The 27,663-nt window shown below is 39.0% G+C and overlaps 1 protein-coding gene and 1 non-coding gene across 6 annotated transcripts in view; one reads left to right on the top strand and one right to left on the bottom strand.

Annotated features, from left to right (window-relative positions):
- RBM6 (RNA binding motif protein 6) overlaps positions 1-27,663 on the top strand; it is a 106,895-nt gene that overhangs the window by 15,011 nt on the left and 64,221 nt on the right. For 3 of the 5 annotated variants that reach the window (XM_029241646.1, XM_029241643.1, XM_029241647.1), the window contains exons 2-5: positions 6,522-6,630; positions 10,725-12,003; positions 13,853-13,942; positions 15,225-15,294. Coding sequence is in view for 3 of the 5 variants with exons in the window: in XM_029241643.1 (XP_029097476.1) it covers positions 6,587-6,630; positions 10,725-12,003; positions 13,853-13,942; positions 15,225-15,294 (1,483 nt within the window). In the remaining 2 variants the exon portion in view is untranslated. Of the gene's footprint in view, positions 1-6,521; positions 6,631-10,449; positions 12,004-13,404; positions 13,943-15,224; positions 15,295-27,663 lie in introns of those variants that run through there. The other 2 variants (XM_029241644.1, XM_029241645.1) reach the window with 2 other exon arrangements.
- On the bottom strand, positions 693-764 carry TRNAE-UUC. The gene has a single exon. It is a non-coding gene; the product is annotated as a tRNA-Glu (tRNA).

Consider the following 27,663-nt stretch of genomic DNA (forward strand, 5'->3'; position numbering starts at 1 on the left):
TGTATATCAACCAATATCCCTGCTGGGTTCTGATGAGCTTCAGAATTTAAAGCCTTAATCTGGCATTCAGTTCATCCCGCAGTGCCAGTTCTGTTTACCAAAAGTAGCCCTGGATCCATGCCAGTAACTCAAGAGTTTTTGTTTGCTTTTTTTGTTTGTTTTTTTTGCGGTATGCGGGCCTCTCACTGTTGTGGCCTCTCCCGTTGCGGAGCACAGGCTCCGGACGCGCAGGCTCAGCGGCCATGGCTCACGGGCCCAGCCGCTCCGCGGCATGTGGGATCTTCCCGGACCGGGTCACGAACCCGTGTCCCCTGCATCGGCAGGCGGACTCTCAACCACTGCGCCACCAGGGAAGCCCAACTCAAGAGTTTTTACCCATTTAAAGTTTAAGGATAGTTTAACATCATTTCAGCCCCAAGACCTGTAATCATTTGCTTTGCTGGATTAAACTGTCTGAAGAATTCCAGCTATTCTGAGGAAAATTTTGGAGGGAACCACTAGATGTTTGTCCATATCTTTGGCCCCATTCACACCAGTAGTATATGAGGGTTCTAATTTCTCCAGATTCTTGTCAACTTATCTTTTTGTTAGAGACACCCTAGTGGATATGAAGTGGTATCTTACTGTGGGTTTTTTTGTTTGTTTTTTTGTTTGTTTTGTTTTGTTTTGTTTTTTGGCTTATGGGATCTTAGTTCCCCGACCAGGGATTGAACCTGGGCCACGGCACTGAAAGTGCTGAGTCCTAACCACTGGACCACCAGGGAACCCCCTTATTATGGTTTTGATGTGCATTTCCCTTATGGGTAATGTTGAGCATTTTTCTTGTGCTTATTGGCCTTTTAAAAGTACCATCTTTGGAGAAATGTCTATTCATAGCCTTTGCCCATTTTAAAAATTGGGTTATTTTGCTACTGAGTTATAAAATAGTTCTTTATGTATTCTAGATATAGGTCCCTTATCAAATATGATTTACACAAGTTTTCTCCCATTCTGTGGGCTGTCTTCACTTTCTTGATGGTGTCCTTTAAAGCACAAAATTTAAAATTTTGATGATATCCAATTGATCTGTTTTATTTTTCCTTTTGTTGCTTGTGCTTTTGGTATTCATCTTATCCAAAAAGCCATTTCTTAATCTAAGGTCATGAAGATTTATGCCTGTTCTAAGAATTTTATAGTTTTACCTCTTAAAACATTTAGGTCTTTGATCCATTTGTATTAATTTTTATACATGACATGAAGTAGGGGTTCAACTTTATTCTTCTGCATGGGGACATCCACTTGTCCCAGTACCATTTGTTGAAAAGACTGTTCTTTCTTCATTGAATTGTCTTAGAACTCTTGTCTAATACACTTGATCCTAAATGTGAGGGTTTATTTCTGGACTCTCAATTCTGTTTTATTGATCTTTGTTTATCCTTATGTCAGTGCCACACTGTCTCGATAACTGTAGCTTTGTTTTCTTTTTTTTAAATTGAAGTATAGTTGATTTACGATATCGTGTTCATTTCAGGTATACAGCACAGTGATTCAGTTTTTCGTATACACACACACACACACACACACACACATTCCTTTTCAGATTCTTTTCCCTTATAGGTTATTAAAAAATACCGAGTATAGTTCCCTGTGCTATGCAGTAGGTCCTTGTTGGTCATCTATTTTATATATAGTATTGTGTATATGTTAATCCCAACCTCCCAATTTACCCCTCCCTGCATCCCCCCTTCCCCATTGGTAACAACAAGTTTGTTTTCTATGTCTGTGAGTCGCTTTCTGTTTTGTAAATAAGTTTATTTATATCATTTATATCATTTTTTAAAGACTCCACATAGTAGCGATATCATATGATATTTGTCTTTCTCTTTCTGGCTTACCTCACTTAGAATGATAATCTAAATGTTGCTGCAAATGGCATTATTTCGTTCTTTTTTATAGCTGAGTAATATTCCATTGTATATGTATATACTACATCTTCTTTATCCATTCATGTGTCAATGGACATTTAGGTTGCTTGTAGTTAAGTTTTAGAGTCAGGAAATGTGAGCCCCCTAACTTTGTGGTATGTGTTCTTTTCTATTTTGCACAGATGATACCATATTACAAATAATATTTTGCACATATTTTTAAACTTAATATATAATAGTTTATCCTATATAAATTAACATAGCTATTTCATTTTTTGAGAGTTGCATAGTATTTCAGTAGTACAAATATATTCTGTTGATGTAATATAGATTTTATAATCTTTTGCTATTACAAACAGTGCTGCACTATGTACCTTTGTAAACATGTCACCTCACATTGTAAGTTTCTAGAGAATGAATTCCTAGAAGAGAAACTAGAAAGTCAGAAGTTATATGCATTTAAAATTTTGTGAATTCTAGTTTATGTAGAAGGAAAACTATGGAAAACTGTAGAATTTTTCCTTATGTTATTGATGTCTAACTTTATCCTGTTTTGGTTAGAGAGGATACTTTGTACGGTTATTTATCTTATAAAATCTATTGAGGCTTGTTTGTGGCCCAGCAAATGGTCCATCCTGAAGAATATCCCATGTGCACTTGACAAGATGTGATTCTACTGTTGTTGGGTGGAGTGTTCTGTGTCAATTAGATGTGTTTGGTTTATTGTGCTAAGTTCTCTGTTTTCTTACTTATATACTGTCTGGTTGATCAATTCATTATTCAAAGTGAGGTTTGAAGTTTCCAACTGTTATAGAACTGTCTACTTCTCCCTTCAGTTTCTTTCAGTTTTTGCTTCATATATTTTGAGGGTCTGTTATTAGGTGTATAATGTTTATGATTTATCTTCTTGTGTTTTTTTAACCTTTAAATTAATATATAATGTCCTTTGTCTTTTGTACCTTTTTTGATTTAAAGTCTGTTTTGTCTGATACTAGTATAGCCACCACAGATCTCATTTGGTTACTATTTGCGTGGAATATTTTTTTCTGTCTTTTCCCTTTCAACCTATTTGTGTCTTTGGATCTACAGCGAGTCTGTTGTAGACAGCGTATAGTTGGATTATGTTTTTTAATCTATTATGCCAATCTTGTCTTTTGAGAAGAAGATTTTAAACTGTTTACATTTAAAGTGATTACTAATAAGGAGGAACTTCTGCCATTTTGCTATTTGTAATCTATATTCCTTATAGCTTTTTTCCCTTCATTTCTTCCATTATTACCTTATTTAGTGTGTAGTTGATTTTTTTATAGTGAAATGTCTTGATTGCCTTCTCATTTTCTTATGTGTATATTCTAAAGATATTTTCTTTGTGGTTACCATGGGAATTACATTTAACATCGTATAGTTATAACAATTTAATTTGAATTTATACCAACTTAAGTTCAATAGCATAGAAAAACTGCTTCTATACTGTTCCTTTCCTTCCCTCTGTCTTTTTTTTAATATATTATCCCATTGCTTCTATTTATTTATTTATGTATGTATGTATGTTTGGCTGCATTGGGTCTTTGTTGCTGCACGCGGGCTTTCTCTAGTTGCAGTAAGCGGGGGCTACTCCTCATTGCAGTGCACAGGCCTGTCACTGCGGTGGCCTCTCTTGCTGTGGAGCACGGTCTCCAGGCGCATGGGCTCAGTAGTTGTGGCTCGCGGGCTCCAGAGTGCAGGGTCAGTAGCTGTGGTGCACGGGGTCAGTTGCTCCGCGGCATGTGGGATCTTCCCGGACCAGGGCTCGAACCCGTGTCCCCTGCGCTGGCAGGTGGATTCTTAACCACTGCACCACCAGTGAAGTCCCCCTTCCCTCTGTTGTTGATGTCACAGATAACATCTTTATAAATTGTGTCCCATTAACCTAGATTAATAATTTTTTTAATAAATGTATTCATTTATTTATTTATTTTTGGCTGCGTTGGGTCTTCGTTGCTGCACGCGGGCTTTCTGTAGTTGCAGCGAGCGGGGGTACTCTTGGTTGTGGTGAGCAGGCTTCTTATTGTGGTGGCTTCTCTTGTTGCGCAGCACGGGCTCTAGGTGCGTGGGCTCAGTAGTTGTGGCGCACGGGCTTAGGTGCTCCGCGGCATGTGGGATCTTCCCGGACCAGGCTTGAACCTGTCACCCCTGCATTGGCAGGCAGATTCTTAACCACTGCGCCACCAGGGAAGTCCCCCTTCCCTCTGTTACTGTTGTCACAGATAACATCTTTATAAATTGTGTCCCATTAACATAGATTAATAATTGTTTTTTATGCGTTTGTCTTTTAAATCATGTAGAAAGTAAAAACTGGAGTTAAAAATTGAAGTTACAATAATACTAGCTTTTATAATTGCTCTTGCTTTTGTAATCTTTACTGAAGCTTTATTTCTTCATATGGCTTCAAGTTACTTTTGACTTTGTTTCATTTCTTGCAGGGCCCATCTACTGGTAACAAATTCCCTCAGCTTTTGCTTATCAGGAAATGTCTTAATTTCTTACTCTTTTTTTTTTTTCCACGCCAAGTGGCATGCGGGATCTTAGTTCCCTGACCAGGGATTGAACCCGTGCCCCCTGCAGTGGAAACACAGTCTTAACCACTGGACCGCCAGAGAAGTCCCTCTTTCTCATTTTTGAAGGAGAGTTTTGCTAGATACAGAATTCTTTTCCTATACCATTTTTGCAAAGGCTATATTCCTTAGGTGTGATCACTGACACCTGTTCTCTTAGCCTTTGTTCATCTAATGTGTTAACCAAGATTTCCTTGAATGCTAGGAGCTCAAACAGATAAAACAAAAATGGACAAAAAACACACCAACAAAAATAAGACAAAGAAAAACCCACCTCTCTTTGTTTTTGCAGATTGGTTCTGTGCTGGAGCCATTCCTTCAACACTTAGCTAGGCTTGCTCTGAACCTAGAGATCAGCCTGAGGTGAAAGCTTAGAGTCTTCTCAGGTTTTGTCTGATCATGTGTCTGGGTATGCTTGTGGTGTTCTAAATTTTCTCATATACATGGTGCCTGGGAATGTCCTAACTCCCCAAAGTGTTTTCACCCCAACCTCTCCATATCTGTGAGTCTGTAGCCTGCTTTGCAGCTTTTATTAGCAGTGCCTGCCGCTTTTCCCCCCAGAGTTCTGAGTTAGGTAAAACAGAGGCAAGTACCTTGCATCAGTCCTTCAGATAGCCCCCATACAGATTAGAACAGATGTACACAATAATTTACAAATCAGGTTTCCCTTGGGTTTAGGGAGGGAGCTGAAAACTGGGCTGCCTTCAAGACAAGAACCACTGCCATGCTGGGGTGGGGGTGGGGCAAGGATCCGTAAAAACACCAAAAAACTTTCCTATTATTTTGAGGATGACTTTTTCATTTTTTATTCTTTTTAAAAAATATTTATTTATTTGGCTGCGCCTGGTCTTAGTTGCGGCTCGTGGGATCTTTATTATGGCACATGGGATCTTTGTTGCGGCATTCGGCATCTAGTGCCGCTGACCAGGGATCGAACCCATGCCCCCTGCGTTGGGAGCGCCGGATCTTAACCACTGGACCACCAGGGAAGTCCCGAGGATGACTTTTTCTTGATTGAGTGTTCAGTTGGTTGTTGTAAAGCTTTGACTGTTTTCTAAAGCTACAACAAAGTTGGTTCAGACTGCTTGTTTTTTGATGTTTCTGTTGAGGAATGAGGCTTTGGAATTTCATAGTCTGCTGTTTTGCTGACATGTGGGTTGTGTTTTCACTCTCTTGATAGTGTACTTGGATTCACAAAAGTTTTCAATTTTGATGAAGTCTACTTTATTTTTTCTTTTGTTGTCATAGTAAGAAACCATTGCCAAATCCAAGGTCATAAAAGTTTGCCTCTTTTTGGGAATTCCCTGGTGGTCCAGTGGTTAGGACTTGGCTCTTTCACTGCCTGGGCCCAGGTTCAGTCGGGGAACTAGGCTCCCACAGGCCTCATGGTATGGCCAAAAAAAAAAAAAAGTTTGCCACCTTTTTAGTAGCTGGAGCACAGGTCCTGTGATGACTTCTCAGCCTTAGGTTACATGCCCATCTTCAAAGCAATCACTGTGGTGAGGTAATAGACTATTCTTTTCTTGCTTTTTTTTTTTTTAATTTTTATTTATTTTTTGTCTGCTCTGCTTGGCATGTGGGATCTTAGTTCCCCCACCAGGGATTGAACTTGTGCCCCCTGCATTGGAAGCTTGGAGTCTTAACCACTGGGCAGCCAGGGAAGTCCTGGTAATAGACTATTCTGATTGGCCAGGCTGAATAGAGTAGGATTAGCCGCACAGACTGAGAGTGGTGTTTATGCTAAGGTGCTATTTCCGAAAAGGAAGATAGAATGGGTGCCAGAAAAATTAGTAAATATATTATGAAGCATTCTTAGTACATTGAGAAGTTGATGGTGCCCTAGAGTGCACATTTTAAATTTAAAATGTATTTTTCTTGCTATAAATTAACATGTAAATGTTTAAAAGTGACTTCCAAAAGTATACCTGCTGATGTTGTCCCTGATAAGCCAAACAGGAGGAAATTGTTTTATTCTTTACTTCATGTTCCAATGTACTCATTTTTTGTGGTTTGTTTTGTACAGGTACTGTGATAACCAGAGTTTGGTAGCAAGGATCTACTTATTGGACCCTCTTGACATAGAAAGAGATGTGGGGGGATTCTCGATCTGCTAACAGAACAGGACCTTTTCGGTAAGTCTTTAAATTTGAATATTGAAATGTCAGTATTTTAATGATACAGTATAATATTTTTGGCCTACCATAAAGAGGGATATTTTCTAGAAATAGCTCTGATTTTTTAAAAATAGAAACTATTTAAAATTTTTCTAGTCATTTCTAAAGTGATTGTGAGACTAAATACCCAGTGTGTCAAGTGTTTTGTGTTTTAGCATTTTTAAAAGCATTAACAAAATCCCCCAATTTCTAAAAATATTTTTTGTCTCTTTTAGCAAAGTAATACATATTTGATTAATAAGGAAAGCTAGTAAAAAATGTACATAAATGTATGTAAATGTTTCATTAAATTCAGTAATTTATGTCTAGAATCCAGAGCTCTGTCTTTCCTGTGACACATTGTGTTTCAGCTACCAAAAATAGTTCTGAGAAAGAAAAATTACTCGATGCAATTTTCTAAGCTACATTTCAATTTTAAGGATTACTAGGTACAAAGATAAGTGGAGAAGATGGTACCGTTCAGTTGTAAATGGATTATATTTTAGAATTGTGGGAAGTTAATTTTTTATAGCCAGTATAATAAACACTGATGATGGTATTTCAAAACTTTTGCATTGTGTTTACAATTGGAATATGATTGTTATGGCTTTACTTGGTATATGGCAAAGAAATCTGACCTTTAAAGCTATACATTAAAAAATATTTATGCTCCAGGGAGTTCCCTGGTGGTCCAGTGGTTAGGACTCCATACTCTCACTGCCAAGGGCCTGGGTTCAGTCCCTGGTGGGGGAACTAAAATCCCACAAGCCACGTGGTGTGGCCCAAAAAAAAAATTTATGTTCTGATTGAAACTTCTGTTACTAGTAAATTTTCTTTTTGATTGGCAGTCTGCAGGATCTTCTTGTGCAAATTCAACAGATGTTTTATTATTTTGAAGCTTGGGGTTCCAATGAAAAATTTAGGGAGAGAACTAAGTTTTAAAAAAATCCGTATAGGGCTTCCCTTGTGGCGCAGTGGTTGAGAGTTCGCCTGCCGATGCAGGGGACGCAGGTTCGTGCCCCGGTCCGGGAAGATCCCACATGCCGCGGAGCGGCTGGGCCCGTGAGCTATGGCCGCTGAGCCTGCGCATCCGGAGCCTGTGCTCCGCAACGGGAGAGGCCATAGCAGTGAGAGGCCCGCGTACTGCAAAAAAAAAAAAATTAAAAAAAACAAAATCCGTATAATATTTAGTAAAACTAGTTTCATGAATAAAGGGGTCTTTACTTTCTGCTTAGCAGTCTTTAAATTAAAGCAGTGGTGGTGATGCTGGTTATGTTTTTCCTTTCACAGTATTAAGGTCTGGATCAGTGGTCAACAACAACAAGCTGTACAGCCTGCAGCTTGTTTTTGTTTTATTGGAACATAGCCCTGATCATTCATTTACAAATTGTCTCTGGTTGCTTTCATGCTGCAATGGCAGAGTTGAATAGTTCTGACAGAAACTGCAAAGCCTAATGTAATTACTGTCTGACTCTTTATGGAAAAAGTTTGCAGATCCCTAGTCTAGATTAGTGAGTTTGTACTTTAACATTTAAAAATCTCTCCTTTTTACTTATATTTATGGATAATTATTTGTAAGTAAGGCTGTTTCCTGTAAGCCTTCAGGAATTAGGTAACTTTAGCTCTATTGCATCACTTAAAAATTTTTTTCAGAACATTTTCTCTTTGAATTTATTATTTAAAATTGTATTTCTCCACCTTAATTTTAGTTTAAATATAAGTCATTACATGCTATTTTTTAAGATCTTTGACCAGAAAGAGACATAGTTTATATAGCATAACTTTTGGGGGGACTAATTTGGGTGAAAAAGGTATCTTGCAGGAAAATAATTTTGTATTTATTTTAACAACTCATCTTCTTAAAATTTTTTAAAATTTGGTTGAAAATGATTTTCATAGCCACTGCTATTTTATACTAATAGAAGTGTTTCTTGAATAGTCTACATAAAATACAGTTCTAAGAACCCTAGTACAGTGGTTACTCTAGATCTCTTTGATCTTCTCCACTTAAGAGGGTAAGGTAATCCTTAGGGTAGTATTCAAAGACACTGTTGGATGTGTTCTGGTCAGAGAACATGTAGCTTTAGATACCTCAGCACTAGCCTGTGAGTGTCTGCTGAGGCTTAAGTCTTCCTAAAAGCTAACTATTGGGATTTTTTTTTCACTAATTTTTAAATTTTTTGTCTGTGTTGGGTCTTTGTTGCTGCGCACAGGCTTTCTCTAGTTGTGGCGAGTGGGGGCTACTCTTTGTTGCGGTGCACGGGCTTCTCATTGCAGTGGCGTCTCTTGTTGCAGAGCACGGGCTTTAGGCACGTGAGCTTCAGTAGTTGCGGCGCATGGGCTTCAGTAGTTGCGGCACGTGGGCTCAATTTTTGTGGCACGCAGGCTCAATAGTTATGGCACACGGGCTTAGTTGCTCCATGGCATGTGGGACCTTCCTGGAAGAGGGCTCGAACCCGTGTCCCCTGCATTGGCAGGCGGATTCTTAACCACTGCGCCACCAGTGAAGTCCCTAACTATTGGGATTTGAATGATTTTAAATACGGGTGACACCAGAATTAGTGGTAATGTCTTAATTTTAGTGTTATATTGTATTACTTATGAAGAACATTTAAAGTTGCTTCTCTTATGATGAACCCCATAGATATAACTAATGTTAATAGGAGCTACTGGAAGTTACTATGTTCTGAAAATCCATTAAATATGCATCATTCAACTGTTTAGGTTACTATTGTTAAATTCCTATTACTTTTTGGAAAGAGTTTGGCATTGTAACTGTTTCGCTTGCACTGAGTAACCCAGAAGCAGTTGTCTGTTGAATCTTTCTATAGCAGTGTAGTCTGAGTTCAGAAGGGTCATGTAATAGAACCTGTATATTCTGGAAGGAGAGAACTGAGTTGGACTTGATCTCTTAATACTTTTGTTTTACTGCTAAAAACCATTCAGATCATTTCATGTTTTCCTTTTTCATGCCCTTCTCTCCCCTCCCCTTCAAGCTCAGTATCCTAGGTACCTAATTGCCTATTTAAATTCCCTAATCTTTTACCAAAGTCAAAACGTATAAAATGGTCTGGAGCTTAAGACAAAGGGAGGAAGTTAGGCAGTATGAAAGATTGGGCCAATTCTCATTTATCTCTTGAGTTCTGTAAACTGAGAATGTGAATTTAATACTATGCTTATTTTAAAATATATTGTATTACCATGAAAAATTAGATGAGGCATTAGAATCTAGAAAATCAGCTTCTTTTTTTGGGACCTGGTGATAATGCTTGAAGGCCTAATGCTCTCTCTAGGTCCCTTTCAGTATTAAGCTCCTGGATGCTGTCGCTTGGTTTAGTCGACTTAACACATGCTTTGTGGCATGATTCATGCTGCCTTCTGAGATACCCTTGAGTAGTTACAATAATAGGACCCAGGTGAGAGCAGTTCTAGGCAGAGCCAGTGTAGAACTAGGATTTAGATGCAGCCAGGGCTGATGCTCAGCTCATGAACACTGGTATACTCCTAGTGATTTACAGCCAATGTTTCTTCATTTTGGGCCTGCATCCATTCTGACTGGGTGGTGTCCATACTGTGGCTGTAATCAAATATTTTGGAATGTTACTCCTGTATGCACCAATGAGAAAGACACCTCCTGAAACCTCCTGTATAAAATTTACAGTGCATTGATTTTTCTGATGTATAGGAATCATCATGCTGATCTTGGAATTCTAAGTTCCCTGGCTATAGGAAATGGAAATTTTTGTAGAGTGTCACCATTGCTAGCTTATCTGGTGTTGCGGATTTTCCCTGTTGCAGGACTGGGTGAAAGCTTTTTCTGCAGCAGTCATGTTGAAAACCTTGTGTTGACTTTCCTCGTGTTCTGAAATGGGAATATAAAAGTTTACTACGCCACTTCGTCTTAAAATAGCAAAACATTGCTGTTTTCTGCAGATCTAGGACCTTGTTACAGAACTCTGCCAAAAAAAAAAAAATGTTTACAGAAGAATGTGCTGTGATTAGAGAAGAATATGCTGGTGTGTAGATTTCAAACTCTCTGGACAATATGAATAACACTGTCTTTGTTTCTACAGTGGGAGCCAAGAAGAAAGGTTTGCTCCCGGGTGGAACAGGGATTATCCTCCTCCTCCCCTTAAGAGTCATGCTCAAGAGAGACACTCTGGCAACTTTCCTGGCAGAGATTCACTTCCCTTTGATTTCCAGGGACATTCGGGGCCTCCCTTTGCAAATGTAGAGGAGCATTCTTTCAGCTATGGAGCTAGAGACGGACAGCATGGTGACTATCGAGGAGGGGAGGGACCTGGACATGATTTCAGGGGGGGAGATTTTTCATCTTCTGATTTCCAGAGCAGAGATTCATCACAGTTGGACTTCAGAAGTAGGGACATACATTCTGGGGATTTTCGCGATAGAGAAGGACCACCTATGGACTATAGGGGTGGGGATGGTACTTCTATGGATTATAGAGGTAGGGAGACATCTCACATGAACTACAGGGACAGGGATGCTCATACTGTTGACTTTAGAGGTAGGGATGCTCCTCCACCTGACTTCAGGGGCCGGGGCACTTATGATTTAGATTTTAGAGGCCGGGATGGATCCCATGCAGATTTTAGGGGAAGGGATATATCAGATTTGGATTTCAGGGCCAGAGATCAGTCCCGTTCTGATTTTAGGAATAGAGATGTATCTGATTTGGACTTCAGGGACAAAGACGGAACACAGATGGACTTTAGAGGCCGAGGTTCAGGTACTAGTGATCTAGACTTTAGGGACAGGGATACACCACATTCAGATTTCAGAGGTAGACACCGGTCCAGGACTGATCAGGATTTTAGGGGCAGAGAGGTGGGACCTTGTATGGAATTTAAAGATAGGGAGATGCCCTCTGTGGATCCAAATATTTTGGATTACATTCAGCCCTCTACACAAGATAGAGAACATTCTGGTATGAATGTGAACAAGAGAGAAGAATCTGCACATGACCATACAACAGAAAGGCCTGCTTTTGGCATTCAGAAGGGAGAATTTGAGCATTCAGAAACAAGAGAAGGAGAAACACAAGGTGTAGCTTTTGAACATGAGTCTCCACCAGACTTTCAGACCAGCCAAAGTCCACTTCAAGACCAGGACAAGTCACAGCTTTCTGGAGGTGAACAACAGAGTTCGGATGCTGGTATGTTTAAAGAAGAAGGTGGTCTGGACTTCCTTGGCCGGCAAGACACTGATTACAGAAGCATGGAGTACCGTGATGTGGATCACAGGCTTCCAGGAAGCCAGATATTTGGCTATGGCCAGAGCAAGTCTTTTCCAGAGGGCAAAACTTCCCAAGATGCCCAACGGGACCTTCAGGTATGTTAATGGAGTGGATTGCTTTTTTGAATTTTGCTTTTTCATAAGACTTTTCTGAAGGGTGAAGTGTAGAGTCCAGGACCATTAGTCCTAGGTCTTAACTTTGTACATCCATTAAAAAGCAAGATTTGTATTCAGTGTACATCTCTAGAGAAAGGGCCCTCAGTTCAGATCATATTTTTGATGTGTGTCTCTTCATTATTTTGCTTGATGGTACTGATCGAAATGCTTTGGGATAATTTAGTTTGAAAGTATTTGTCTTTGGGAGTTGGTTCTCTCAACTCTTACACAGTCAGGCCTGTGGCTGTTTAGGGCTCATTTTCTTATTTAAACTCATTTAGAGAATACCTAGGATATAGAGATAGAGAATACCTAGTTATGAGGAGGTGATATTAATGTTGCAAGTATTCTATTGAAGCTAACTTAATTGACGTAAATGTTGGATTTCTGTATGTATAATGTATAATCTAATGTATATATAATCTAAGCGAGGAGAATTATGTTTGCAGTTGGACATTGAAAATATTATCTTTTAAAATAGGTATTACCCATCTCTATTGAAGTTTCTGTTATTTTGGACAGTAATTCGAAGACATGCTAACCAAATAATGGATTTTGAGAATGTTAGAGGTGGATGGCCATATCATTTATTGTTCAAGTCAGGACACTTTCAAGAGTAAAAGAGGGGGCTTCCCTGGTGGCGCAGTGGTTGAGAGTCCGCCTGGTGATGCAGGGGACACGGGTTCGTGCCCCGGTCCGGGAAGATCCCACATGCCGCGGAGCGGCTGGGCCCGTGAGCCGTGGCCGCTGAGCCTGCGCGTCCGGAGCCTGTGCTCCGCAAGGGGAGAGGCCCATGTACTGCAAAAAAAAAGAGTAAAAGAGGACACTATTTGAAATTGTGCCAGGAGAGTAGGCATAAATGGGAGGTGTGGTCACATAGTTATAGGAGACTTTTTTTTCCCAAAAGTTAAACCCTTTTTATAACTGTTGAAATGAAAGAGAATCAGTTACAGCTGAGACTTTTTGTGTGTGTGTGTGTGTGGTACGCGGGCCTCTCACTGTTATGGCCTCTCCCGTTGGCGGAGCACAGGCTCCGGATGCGCAGGCTAAGCGGCCATGGCTCACGGGCCCAGCCGCTCTGTGGCATGTGGGATCTTCCCGGACCGGGGCACGAACCCGCGTCCCCTGCATCGGCAGGCAGACTCTCAACCACTGCGCCACCAGGGAAGCCCTGAGAGCTGAGACTTTTGTGAATATGGAAAATGCAGATTTCTCTGAATTGTACTGTTAAGTTATATTGTCAGATGACACCTTTTGACTGTTCTGGAATTTGTTTATAGATGACATCTTTGATAAGTGACATCTGGTTTTATTTATTTATTTGCTATTTTCTCATTCAGGAAAAGAAAATTTTAGTTTTGAGAATCTAGGTGATTTTTTTTCCTGTTTATAAAAGTCGTATTCAGTGTTGTTTCTCTTAATTTTCTGCTTTACTATTTTAAAATTCCCTCAATGACCATGGATCTTAGCACACTTGTATTCTAATGATTTGAAATCAAATTTTGGGGGAATTCCCTAGCAGTCCAGTGGTTAGGACTCAGCGCTTTCACTGCTGGGGCCCGGCCTCAATCCCTGGTCGGGGAACTAAGATCCCACAAAAAAAAAAAAAAAAAAGAAAGAAAGAAATCAAATTTTGGAACTCAGAAAAATAGACAATTATAATTTTTCATATCTTCATATGATGTAAGTCATTTTGATTTTTGATCCTGAGTACCTGTATTTCATGTTGTTTCATTTTGCGCATTAACATGTATTTGTTTCTAAAATAATTTTTTATTCTGGATTCAAGGATCAAGACTATAGGACTGGCCCAAGTGAGGAGAAACCAAGCAAGCTTATTCGGTTAAATGGGGTTCCTGAAAATGCATCAAAAGAAGAGGTAAGGCTTATTTTCTTTTTTCCTTTTCCTTTCTTTTCATCAATTAAAATTGTTTTTTTAATTTTTTATTTTGAAAAATTGTAGATTCCCAGGAAAGCATAAAGAAATATTCAGGGAAATCTTGATTATCCTTCACCCAGCTTTCTCCTGCCCGTCCCTCAGTGTCAGCATCTTGTATTACTGTAGTACAGTAGCTAAACCAGGAAATTGGCTTTGGTATAATCCATAGAGCTCATTCATTTTTCACCAGTTACACATGTACTCAACTGAGGTGAGGTTTGTTAAAAAAAAAAAAAAATTATGACAAATGATTGCTGTCCTTAGGCCTGATAATCGTCCTTTAGGGGATGATCCAAGATGCAGTTACATAAAGATACATAAAGATGCAGTTTATTGACAGTAGTAAAAACTGGGATCTGCCTAACTCCTCAGTGGTAAAGACTTGGTGACTAAACTATGGATGACCTTAAGGAAGAGTTTGGTCAGAATATACAACACAGAGCAGACCGTGCCTTACTCTGTATTAGGCAGTGTGTGATGTTTACAAGCATTAGTTCATTTAATTATCACAACATCCTATGAAACACATACTCTTTATTCATTCATTCCAAATATTAAGCACTATTGTATTCCAGGCAGTGTTCTAGGCACTGAGTGATATAGCAGTGAACATTATGAAGTCACTGCTTCCATGGATAATAAAAAATAAGCCAAAAAAAAAAAATCAAGCAGTGATAAATGCCCTGAAAGAAACTAAGGTAAGGGTTTAGAGCATCATTGGGGTATAGGCTATTTTAGATTGGGTAGTTAGGGAAGACATCACTGAGGAAGTGACATTTGAGCCCAGGCCTGAATGCAAGTGAGAGAACAGTCCATTTGAAAATGGGGAGAAGAACTGACCAGGCTGAGGGAGTTCAGGTGCCATGGCCCTGGACTGGAAAGAGCTCAGTGCATCATCTTATGTTTAAAAGATGAGAATCCAGATGCTGAAAGGTTACACAGCACATGAGCAGGAGAGGCTTGGAATACAGGCAGTCTGATTTCAGAGCTTGAGTTCTTGAGGTTATGCTCTTCTGCTTTTTTTATGTACTTGAGAATTTTTAAATAATTATGTTCTGCTTATTCAGCAGTTTTTGAATGCCTGGAGTGTGTATGGCTCAATTTTGCCTTTGTAAAGTAATCATAGCTTTAAATTATGTAGAATAAAAGCCACTAGGGGAAATAGAATATTCAGTATTTGATTATGATGTGTATCATTACTGTACATACCATATTCTTGCAGATTCTTAATGCCTTTCGGACTCCTGATGGCATGCCTGTAAAGGACTTGCAGTTGAAGGAGTATAACACAGGTGAGTTTCACGACTTGCATGCAGCCTTGGGTTAGGAAGAGTCTTTGTCAGATCTCTGCATCTTGTGCTACTCAAAGTTTTTTTAAGAAACCATAGTTAAGATTTTCGGAAGTCTCCTGTTGATGCCTTCAAATAGCAGCCAGCTTTAGTGTTAGCTGTGGTTCTTTGTGGATGTTCTTCCACACATGGGCAATAAGGATGCGTGTTCCAGTTCTTCTGAGTGCCTGTTAGATATAAAGTGAGTGTTGTAGCATTTGTCCCCAAATATATTTTATATAATTGAATCATTAAACTTACTGCTTATGTTCTTCATGGTGGTGGAATGTTTACGTTTGAGCCTGGTAAGATTTTAATTATCTTACTATATGTAAACTTTTACATTTCATTTCTTCAGCGTGGAATTTTCAACTTTCCAGAGAAATTGTACAAATTAGTGGTTTCTTGAAATTTTAGTCTTATTCTGCGAACAGACTCCTGCAACAGCTGTTTTGTTGAAACCCATGAATAGATCCAGAAGAGCTTTCTTTTTGACCTCTGTTCTGTGGTCTGAACTGCTGATTAGATTTTCAGAATATCCTCCTAGTATTTTAGAGTACCAAGTTTGGTCAGTTTCTTCAAATCTTATTACAGAAAAAGTAATCAAAAGTGAAATGCCATGCACTCAAGGTATTGGACCAATATTTTTAGGACTACACATATGAAATGGTTTAAAAATAAAGGTAATATTTAAGTGATCTATTTTGCAGAATTTTAAATTGAAGAAGTAGAGCATTAGTCTTTTCACAAAACTTAGAATTTCAGTAATTCATGTTAAAGAACTCTTCAAGTAAGAGTAAGCCATATTTTTGAGTAGATAGTTTACTTTTAAACAGTTTACCATGGAATAAAATTTTTGCATTAACTAGATAGCTTCTTTCAATTGGTTCTACAGAGGAAAACTATCCACAATTTCAAGCACAAATAAATTTTTGTGCTTGAAATAATCTGGTGTTTGAGTTAAGTACAGAATTTTTTTCCCTGTAATTTGACAACAAACTCAGAAGCATTATTTCTCAGAAAGCTATTGTTTCTTTGTTTTAAATATGTCAACTCTAAATTTTTGGAAACATGACTAAGAGTAGTTAAGTTGTTCTTGCACACCACTTTTTTGGCAGGGAGGGGCATGTGTCTCATACAGACTTTCTTGATTTACTATTAACTTTGGGAATTAAAAATAGAATTTATAGGCTGCCGTTGCTTTTTGACTCATAGGGCAATAATTTCAGCTTTTATGTTGTTTCATGAACTGTGCTTTCGTTAAGTATTGGTATTTTTAGGAAAAAGACATGTCTTGATGTTTAAATAGCAGCAATTGCAATTCTTCCATTTCTGTAGTAGTTATTGACTTTCTATGTGTATTGTCAGATTTATTAGCAGAGTAAAACCTACATTAACTTACATGGTTCACAGAGGGAGTTCTTAAATTTCCTGGCTGTGGTAGCTATTAAAATTGTAGCTGGCACACCAGAGATATTGATACACATGTGAAATCATTCAAGACAGGACAGTGGTTTAAAAAAAAAAAAATCAGCTTTCAGGAAATGCACTTTTCTTGGCATTTTAATATATGAAGTGATAGTGTAATAAAAATATATATATGCACATACATATATGTGTATATATATATACCTTTTAAAATGAATGGATTGGATTACCAGTCCCATGTTATCCATATTACATCACTGTGTGACAAGTAGAATGAACTTTTTAAATTATCAGTCAGATCATGTTATTCCCCTGCCTAACACCCTTTAACACCTTTCCATCTCAGTTGGAAGAAATTCCCAACTTCTTGTTTTGACTTACACAGTCCTGCATGAGTTTGCCCTTGGCTGTTTGTCTGAACTCATCCCATACTGCTCTCCACCTTTCTTATTACACTCTAGCCACACTGAGCCTTTCTCTAGTCCTTGGCGAATAAAGACTTCTTTCTCTGTCAAGGCCTTTGCACTGCTCTTCCCACTGATCCTCACTTGTCTTTTGGGGTTTAGTTCTTGACTTCAGTTTCAACTCTCAGAGGCCTTGCCTCAACATCCAATCTAAAATCACTCCTCAGTCATTTTTTATTGTATCTTGGTTTGTCATCATAGGATTTATCACTTTGATATTTTTCTCAGTGGGTTTGTGTGTCTTATTCCTCTCACTAGAGAGTTAGCTCCATGATAGCAGGAGCCTCGTCTGTCTTGTTCCCTCCTGTTTACCCAGTTCTTGACACTCTGCCAGGCCCTGATGGGTTCCCAGCATGCCTGGAGTGAATAATGTGGTGTATGTGGAGTAATGTATATGGAGAGCAGCTGTGGTCTCCTTTCAGGTGAGGTGCATTAAAGGGTAGTTTAGGTTTCACAGCCGTGCACTCTTATATATCTGCTGAAGAACATACCTTGAAACAATCAGATGTTCTGAGAACTTTAACATTTACTTGTTCAAAGGTTTTGTGTGAATTTTGTTAGAAATGGTGTCTTTTATAAATGGCAGTCAATTTTTTAGGCTAGGATAACCTGCAGAGACCATGTAGGATGGATGTTGATCATAAGAGGGGGATTGTGGGGTAGAGTTCATCCTTTTAGTTGATGTATTGGGGAGCTAGTCTGTAACAGAGAAAACATTAATGCCTCTTCACTGACTCAAGTAATATCAGTTTAATTTTTGTCTCATTTAGAGCTGTGTAAGTACAGGGCCACAACTTCTATCCAAAGTATGTGGGATCAGATGAATTTATGAATTTTTTTGAATATAGAAAGGTAATGTGGTACATAGCTCATACATGAATTATTTCTCCCAGTGGGATGTGTATCAGACGTAATACTTCTGCAGCAAAATGAATATTCTTACTAAGAAGATGACTATAAAGAGACTAAGTGTAGTATATAAAGATTTGTCTCCAAATGACTTCACTGAAAATTTACCAAAAACTTGGTATTTAGGGGATATTTGGATTTTGGAATTGCAGATAAGGGACTGTGAACCTACACATATTGTGTACATTTGAGTTTTTCTATTGCCATGTGCAAATATATAATAACCCTATTAGTTGTAAAAGTACCTTGACTTACATGATTATATTCCTGGGGAAAGTACCAGGAATGAAATGTCTTTTGGTAACTGAGCAAATAAACTCTGATATACACATACAATGGAATACTACTCAGCAGCAAAAATGATGAAACTGTGTGTGCATGTAATAACATGGATGAATCTCAAAGGCATTATGCTAAGTGAAAGAAACTAGACTCAAAAGGCTACATACTGCCCTGAAAAGAAATAAAGTACTGATACATGCTACAACTTGAATGAACCTTGAAAACATTATGCTCAGTGAAAGAACCAGGCACAAAAGACCACATATTGTCTGATTGCATTTATGTGAAATATCCAGAATAGGCATATCTGTAGAGACAGAAAATGGATTGGGTAGTTTGGTGGTTGTTAGGGGCTGGAGAAGAGGGAAAAGGGGAGTGACTGCTTAATGGGTATGGGGTTTCCTTTTGGGGTGATAAAAATGTTCTGGAACTAGATAGTGCTGATGGTTGCATAACACGGTGAATGTACTTAATGTCACTGAATTGTACACTTTAAAATGGTACATTTTATGTTCTCTGTACTTGATTATAATTTTAAAAAATACTGCATACTGTATGATCCTATTTATATGACATTCTGGAAAAAGAAAAATTATAGTAATAGAAGATAGTGGTTGCCAAGGTATTGGGGGAGGAGTTGACTGTAAAATGGAAGCATAAGGGAATTGGGGGGCATAATGGAACTGTTTTATATATTGATTGTGGCAGTGGTGTATCAATGTTAAATTCACTGAAGTTGGTAACTACTGTGGTTATGTAAGAGAACATCCTTATTCTTAGGAAATACACAGTGAAGTTTTTAGAAGTAAAGGACCATGATGTATGCAGTTTTCTCTCATGGGGTTTAGAAAAAAAATTTGATGAATATGGAGAAGCAAGGGAGTAGATATGACAACATGTATCAATAGATGAAACTGGTAATGGGCATATGAGTGTGTTCTTTGTACTGTTCTTGCAACTTTTTTTGTAACTTGGAAATTATTTCCAATAAAAATGTGAAAAACTGACATAAATCTGATGTATCCTATTTTAAAACAATCAGCAGAAATCTCGCAAGATAAAGACTACAATGAACTATTTCTGTCAACAAACTATAGAGCAGTGGTTCTCAGAGTGGATCCTGGACCAGCAGTGTCAGTACTACCTCTAACTTGTTAGAAATACATATTTTCAGATTCCTTTCTAGTCCTTCTGAATCAGGAACTCTGGGGGTGGGGCCTACCAATCTCTGCTTTAACAAGCCCTCCATGTGATTTTTTTTTAATGCTTATTTTATGTATTTATTTATTTATTTGGTCGTGCCGGGTCTTAGATGCGGCAGGCAGGCTCCTTAGTTGTGGCATGTGAACTCTTAGTTGCAGCACGCATGTGGGATCTAGTTCCCTGATCAGGGATCAGACTGGGGCCCCCTGCATTGGGAGTGTGGAGTCTTAACCACTGTGCCACCAGGGAAGTCCCTCCATGCGATTTTTTTTTTTTTTTTTGCGGTACACGGGCCTCTCACTGTTGTGGCCTCTCCCGTTGCGGGGCACAGGCTCCGGACGCGCAGGCTCAGCGGCCATGGCTCATGGGCCCAGCCACTCCGCGGCATGAGGGATCTTCCCGGACCGGGGCGCGAACCTGTGTCCCCTGCATCGGCAGGCGGACTCTCAACGACTGCGCCACCAGGGAAGCCCCCTCCATGCGATTTTTGTTGCACCCTGAATTGTGAGAATGATTGCATTCGATTATTTGTTTATAGTCTTTATTCTAGAACTTTTTTGCACCGTTTAAAATAGACAGTAAGCAAGTGGACCTTCAGTAAGTAGAAAAGCCTAATGCATATGTGCCTTAGGAGCCCATGGCAGGGCCTTGCCTACCTGATATCAGTTCTCCTGTACAGAGCTGGGGCAGGAACTGGAGTAGTGTTGATGTTATTTTATGTTCTTAGTTGTTCTTTCTGTTTATGTAGCATACTTCCTCCAGAGGTCTTGGAATGGTTGTAGATGTTCTCATTCTCAGTGTTTTTCTGATATTTGAATGCAGACAGAACTGCTGTTGATTTTTAGATGGACTTGAATACTGACAGTATAAAGCTTGCTGTGATTTTTTTCCCAAAGGAATTTGTATCATTTAAGTAAAAACAATATAGCTTATGGATTATGTTTCCTAATAAGTCTCAGACATAGAAAGTAACTCTCTTACAGTAAACTGCAGTGCTACAGAATTGTTTTAGTACTGCTTCATTAAGTAGTGTCAGAAAGGTAGAAGGTTAATAGGGTGGTGTTAGTAGGAAGAAGCAATATCTTGCTTTGATTCTGTCAGTGTTCATATAGTGAGTGGACACAGTTTTTGTGACCCTGTGAAGGAAATTTCTTCTTAGGAAGTAAGCATTTGCAGCAACCGAGTCACTTGGTCTCGCACCCTAGCATTTTGGGTATATTGAAAGTGTCAGAGGCTCTCTGCATTTATTAAGGGAACAGGCTCATATCCTTTCATTTTTCACAATTGAAATGGTTTGAGTTTTTACGTCTGTGTGGATGAAACAGAAGTGCCTTCCTTAAGGAAAGAAAAAACTCTAAGAGAATCTTTCAGTTTAGGGGCAGAAATCCATTGTGAAATGGGTTGACATGGATGATACAAAACATGCATAGTTTATGGTATTCCAGGTGGAGTAGCTCAACATCATTTAGAAAAAATAAATTATAGTTGGAAAATGCAAATACACGTTTTTGGTTCTTTTTCCTGGCACTTACAGAATAGACAAGTAAAACTTTTAGTTCTTAGGGGAAAACTGACAAATCAGAAAATATCACACTTACTTGTCACATCTCTAAAACTACAGAAGATGTTTTCAGCCAGGAGACTTACTGGGTTTGGTACCACATTTGGGGAGGGTGTTTACAGATGAGCCTTAAGGAAAGGTGGCTGAGCTTTAAAAATAAGAATGTCTGGAAAGCCAAGAGGCACTTTTTAGGGCTGGGTGGGTCTTGTGGAGGCAGTGGATGGACTCTATGGCTGAGTGGAGAACAGTACACCTGGAGAAGAATCCTGTGATGCGGTCCTAGAGGGATCAGGTGAACTGGGGAGAGGTGCTGGAACTAAGGTTAATTTTAGTCATCCTTGGCATTACCTGGGGATTGGTCTTGTTTATTTCGTTTTTAACGTTTCCCACCCCAAAGACTTTGATTAGAAGGTCCTGTTAGAGAATATGGATGTTTTGTGACTCTTACCCTCACTTTAAGGTATTACCTCTCCTGAGAGATTACCTTGGTGTAGACTCTGGAAATGGACAACTTGGCTAAGTACCATGAGCAGAGACATGAGCGAGTTGTCTCTGATGATGATGTATTCTGAACCTCATTAGGTGGTGTGGTACTTACTGCAGAATAGGGGCTCACTGGACTATTGGGATTGATAGCTTGAGGTCCCTGTAGAATTTATAGGAGCAGTAAGGCACTAAGGTTTAGTGACTAAGGGAAGTTTGAGTTTAGGTCTGTCAGCTAGTAAGGGGAGGGGTAGCCTAAGAGGATATAAGTATGTTTTCAGGGCTTGGTCAGGGCTGGGTACTTTTGAGGGTTTGTTGCTGACTTTAAAGTAGAATCCCAGTACTGTTTTGGAAAGCAAGACTTTATAATTTCTGGTTTTACTTAATCTTTTTCTTTGGGGTAGTTAACTTTCCTAACACTTAAGATGAAACTCATTTTGTATTCTGGGAGCTGGCTTATTCTTCAATTTAAGCTTCCTTATTAAAACCCCTTAAGTTAGCAAGGATGGTTAGTGGTAGTTTGCAGCCCTGGTAGGGAAGTTTTAATATTTTTATTGACTTTTTTATTGGGCTCCCTGCATGCTACCTTTCCTTGGGGCTTTTGGGTGTCGAGTCTTTTTTTTTTTTAATATGGTATTAATTAATTGATTGACTAATTTATTTATTTATGGCTGTGTTGGGTCTTCGTTGCTGCGCGCGGGCTTTCTGTAGTTGCGGCGAGCAGGGGCTACTCTTTGTTGTGGTGCGCGGGCTTCTCATTGCAGTGGCTTCTCTTGTTGCGGAGCATGGGCTCTAGGCACGCAGGTCAGTAGTTGTGGCTCATGGGCTCTAGAGCTTCTCACTGCAGTGGCTTCTCTTGTTGCGGAGCACGGGCTCTAGGCACACAGGTCAGTAGTTGTGGCTCACAGGCTCTAGAGTGCAGGCTCAGTAGTTGTGGTGCACGGGCTTAGTTGTTCTGCAGCATGTGGAATCTTCCTGTACCAGGACTCAAACCTGTGTCTCCTGCGTTGGCAAGCAGATTCTTAACCACTGCGCCACGAGGGAAGTCCTGGGTGTAGAGTCTTAATCTGGATCTGAGAATGGGACATCTTTCGCAACCCAAGGCATCACTTTATTCATAAGCAGGGACCACCAGCTTGGCAGTTTTTGGTTGGTAGACTATGTAGCATTGGAGGTCTCTATCTAAACCACACAGGACATCTGTAGGTAGAACAGACAGTATAGCATGACAGTGATGAGCAGATGCCTTAATTGGCAGGTTATATTCTCTTCCCTAGAACTATTTGGCTGAGATGGAATTTGCCTCTCTGAAATGCAGAAGGTGTTTGAACTCTGTTTATAGCCCTGTGTCAGTTCACTGCCTTTCTGAGCTCCTCACTCTTCTTTAGGTAGAATTGCTATAGTCCTCACTTGTCTTTTTGGTCAAATGCTTAGGTGGCTTTGGCCGAATCTTTGTTTGTATAAGGCTGTATGGGGTTTCCTGTGCCTTTTGGTAGTTAGAAGAATTCACTGAAGAGTTCCCTCTGATGGGGTAGCAAGAAGAAAAGAGTCATTAATCAGCCTGCATAGTGCAGGAGCCTGCTTGAGTCCCAGCTTCAGTCCAGGGAGGAAAAGTCATTTATACAGTTACCTTCAATGGGAAGTAGATAGAGGTCATCCATAAAAACTATTTATGGGATTTAAAGTACATTGGCTTCTTCCTTTAACTTTCCCCTTGCAGAACATCTGATCTGTATTCGCCCTTTCTAGCTTACATTCTCTACCCTCAGAATGTAAATTAAAGCAATTTTTCCCTACTTCCATGTTTCTTACTTAGGTTATCACTTAGGTCTTCTATCTAATTTAAATACAAGCCTCTTAGGAACTATTTGGTGGTAATGGTTACACTACTTTGTGAATATACTACTGAATTGTACACTACTGAATTACACTACTTTGTGAATATACCACTGCATTTTATGGTATGTGAATTACATCTCAGTTTTAAAAAATAAGCCTTCTTGAAAACTGGTTGACAACTTTTAGAGGCAACAGGATTAAAAGAGAATAACACCTAATTGAATGCTTGAAGGTAATCACTGGTCAAAGAGATCAGCAAATAAAGTGATGTCCCCTGAGTTTCAGAGAAGTAAAATAAATCAAGACTTTTCATGGGTATTATAGGAAATGATCAGACAAGAAGTAGAGAAAAATGCATACAGATGGACCTTTTTTGTGTGCTTTCTGGAAGGCTCATTGTACCTCTGTTCCAATGCATTTTTTTTTAAATAAACATGATCCAACTATATGCTGTCTATGAAAGATTCACTTTATTTTATTTTTATTTTTTATTATTTTTTATTATTTTTGGTTGTGTTGGGTCTTCGTTGCTGTCCACGGGATTTCTCTGGTTACGGCGAGCGGGGGCCACTCTTCGTTGCGGTGCAAGGGCTTCCCATTGCAGTGACTTCTCCCGTTGGGAGCACGGGTGCTAGGCATGTGGGCTCAGTAGTTGTGGCGCACAGGTTTAGTTACACTGCGGCATGTGGGATCTTCCTGGGCCAGGGCTCGAACCCGTGTCCCCTGCATTGGCAGGTGGACTCTCAACCACTGTGCCACCAGGGAAGCCCTTGTTTTTGTTTTGACCATGATTTTAAAAACTAGATTTGGACTGGAAAGAGAAAAAAAAGTTATTTACTGGCTTGGTTTATATCTTTCATGGCTCATTCAGTTGTTTTAGGGACAGGGGGAACAGGAAAAACAAAGTAAAACAAAACAAAAAATTCCTTTCATGTTTATTTGAATGCCCACCAGTGCTTTTGCATTTATCAGAAATGAATGTTGGTTGTCACAGTCGTCAGATACATGTTAGAAAATCCCATGGTACAGGAGTTGGGGTGGGAGCTGCTGAATAGTACTTCATAGCTCTCTGGTGAGGGAAAGTGACTAGATAAGATGATTTTAATTTTATTTATTTATTTTTTAACTGAAGTATAGTTGATTTACAATGTTGTGCCAGTGTCTGCTGTACAGCACAGTGACTCAGTTATATACATATAGACATTCTTTTTTAATATTCTTTTCCATGATGGTTTATCAAAAGTATTGAATATAGTCCCCTGTGCTATACAGTAGGACCTTGTTGGTTAGATAACATCATTTTAAAAAATGAATCGAATGTACCCTGACAGGGTAGGAAAATCATTGCTTAATAAATGAAGCTTAAGCTTCATTAGTTTTTTCCTAATAACCGAGCAATTGAATTTGTGTCACAGATTAAATGATTTCCTGCCTTTGCTTGTCTTCAAATCAAAGAAGAAAATATTAGCCAAGCTACAAAAATTCCTGGTAGCAATGTGTGAGGTTATGTGTGAATTGGTGGTTAAATAATATTTGTGTAAGTACTGGAATATGTTTCTTCAACCTGAAAGTATTAGTTAACATTAGTTAACATGTATGTGCTAACTTTGGAAATAAAATATTGGATGAGTAGATCCTCTCAAGAAATTTTTGTCAAAAATTCTGACATACTTAATTTTAATTTCTAAAACTATGCAATGGTGTTATGTTGAGGGAGTAGAGTGTTCTGTTTGTATAATTGTAAGTAATTTAAAATTCTATATTTTTTAGAAAATTTTTCATTTTAGCTTTCAGATTAATATCAAGTCCTAGAAAGGGCTCACCTTGTTTATCAGACAATGAGTACGTTTGACAGTGTACAAGCATATCTGATGAAAGGTTTTGGTAAATCTTAATCAAGAATAGTCCTGTATTTTATTTATTTATTTTTTAAATTATTATTATTATTTTTTTGCGGTACGCGGACCTCTCACTGTTGTGGCCTCTCCCGTTGCGGAGCACAGGCTCCGGACCTGCAGGCTCAGCGGCCATGGCTCACAGGCCTAGCCGCTCCACAGCATGTGGGATCTTCCCGGACCGGGGCATGAACCCGTGTCCCCTACATTGGCGGGCGGACTCTCAATCACTGAGCCACCAGGGAAGCCCAGTCCTGTATTTTAAAATGGCTGCATGGAGGACAAGTGCTGTCAGTAAGTTAGCAGCAATACAGGGGCAGCTGTCTCATCTTTAGTCCCTGAGAGTGCTTTGTAATAGAAGCACAGGGGTACTGAAATGTATTATCTCATGCACCCCTGAAACCACCCTTCAAAGGAGTACCATCATTGCTACTTGGCATATGAGATAACCCAAGCCCAGAGAGAAGTGGCTTGCCTGAGGGCACATGATGAATTAGCTGTAGCTTCTTGCCTATGTACATAACTGTAGAAGTTACTTTGTGTGTTGCTCCAGTGAAGATACTCATTACAAGTGATGTGGCATTGACTGAGCGCCACCACGTGCCGGGTATTATGCTAGTGTTGGGTGTACAGAAATGAAAATACCCCCCTCCCCCACTTAGTCTGGGACCTCTATTGTTCTGGCATCATCTCTCTGCATGGGCAGTTTGCTTCAGCATTGATGCTACTCCTCTCTTGGGTGATCCTTTTGCCACTCCTGTACCATCTTTCCTGTCAGGTTGGAGTGTTCTTAGCTGGGGGGAGAAACTCAGATCTTATTCCTGATGGTTGCTCTGTAGGTTTTTTTGTTTGTTTTCAAGTGAACAAAAATTGAACTAGATCATTGGCTCTAGAAAGAGTAGTTGTTCCCAGATTTTTAAAAAGTCCTGGGGATTTAATATACAGGGTTGTGACTATAGTTAACAGTACTGTATTGGATATTTGAAGGTTGCAGTAAGAGTTGATCTTTAAAGTTCCCATCACAAGGAAAACAAATCGTAACTGTGTATGGTGATGGATGTTAACTAAACTTATTGTGGTAATCATTTTGCTGTATATACATATATCAAATCATCATGTTGTATCCTAAAAGTAATACAGTATTATTTGTCAATTATAGTTCAGAAAAAAAAAAGTTCCCTTTTCTGACTTACATAGCATTTTGAGATGGTCTATGCTTATCTACTTGTCATAACTCTTCCATTAGGCTAAGCTCTCTGAGGGCTAGGACCCTCCCCTCCTTTGTGCTCACATAGCGTTGTAAATGTCAGTGGAATTGAAATGAGTTGAATAAGGGTGAGAATTTCCTAACAAATGTTAATCTGGGCCCGAGAACCATCATCAGGATGAAGTGACCCTAAGATTAATTTTGGATTTTGAAAACTACTTGAAAATACAAACCAATAAAAAATATTTAAAAAAAAATAACCATCTGGTGCAGATGGAAAGCTAGATATAATAGAACCATATGCAGTTTTCAAAAATTTAGCAAGTAATCATCAGTGCATATCTTCGTAGTTTCATCTGTCTTATTATAAACCAGCAATCCTTATATGCATAATTGAAGGAGAGAGAATTGAAAGTGCTTATAAGATGTCAAAGTGATGATTTCATATAGGCCAATTTCATTCTTTCCAGATGGTATTTTGACATGTAAGTCAGATATTTTCCTAATTTTCCTAATGAGAGCTGCAGGTACATACTCATTTGAGGTTTTAACATAGCAAAGTACCTGTTGGAAATCTTTCACACAGGCCTCCTTTGTCATGTTATTTCCATTGATGGGAATTCAGATACCTGGATCAGTTCTGTTTGACTTTTGTTAAAATCTCTAACCTGATAATATTTTACTTTTCTTCTAAACACCTATATTCCCAGTGAAATGGAATTAGGAAAACAAGACCGATAGAACTAAGCCCTCTTGAATCTCTATTAATATTTTTCATGGTGCTTTTTATATTCATAATGCTTTGTTTCCACAGAAATATTACTCCTTGTTTAAAGGGGAAAATCCCTGTGTTTTCTTTTTCCTCAAAGATACCCAATAACATTTAAAAAATTAATTTTTCCCTCTGCCTGTGTCCTTTAAAATCCTGATTCTTTTTTACATTTCATAGTTGGTGTGTATATTCTGGCCTTTTTCAAAGTCAACCAGTACTCTCCTAATGGGAAATTCAACTGGACTTGTTTATGTTTAGTTGGGTTTTTCTTGGTCAGTTTGAATATAGGG

The sequence above is a fragment of the Monodon monoceros genome, unplaced genomic scaffold (assembly GCF_005190385.1).
Source record: "Monodon monoceros isolate NGI ecotype Baffin Bay Population unplaced genomic scaffold, NGI_Narwhal_1 Super_Scaffold_3, whole genome shotgun sequence".
Taxonomy (NCBI): domain Eukaryota; kingdom Metazoa; phylum Chordata; class Mammalia; order Artiodactyla; family Monodontidae; genus Monodon; species Monodon monoceros.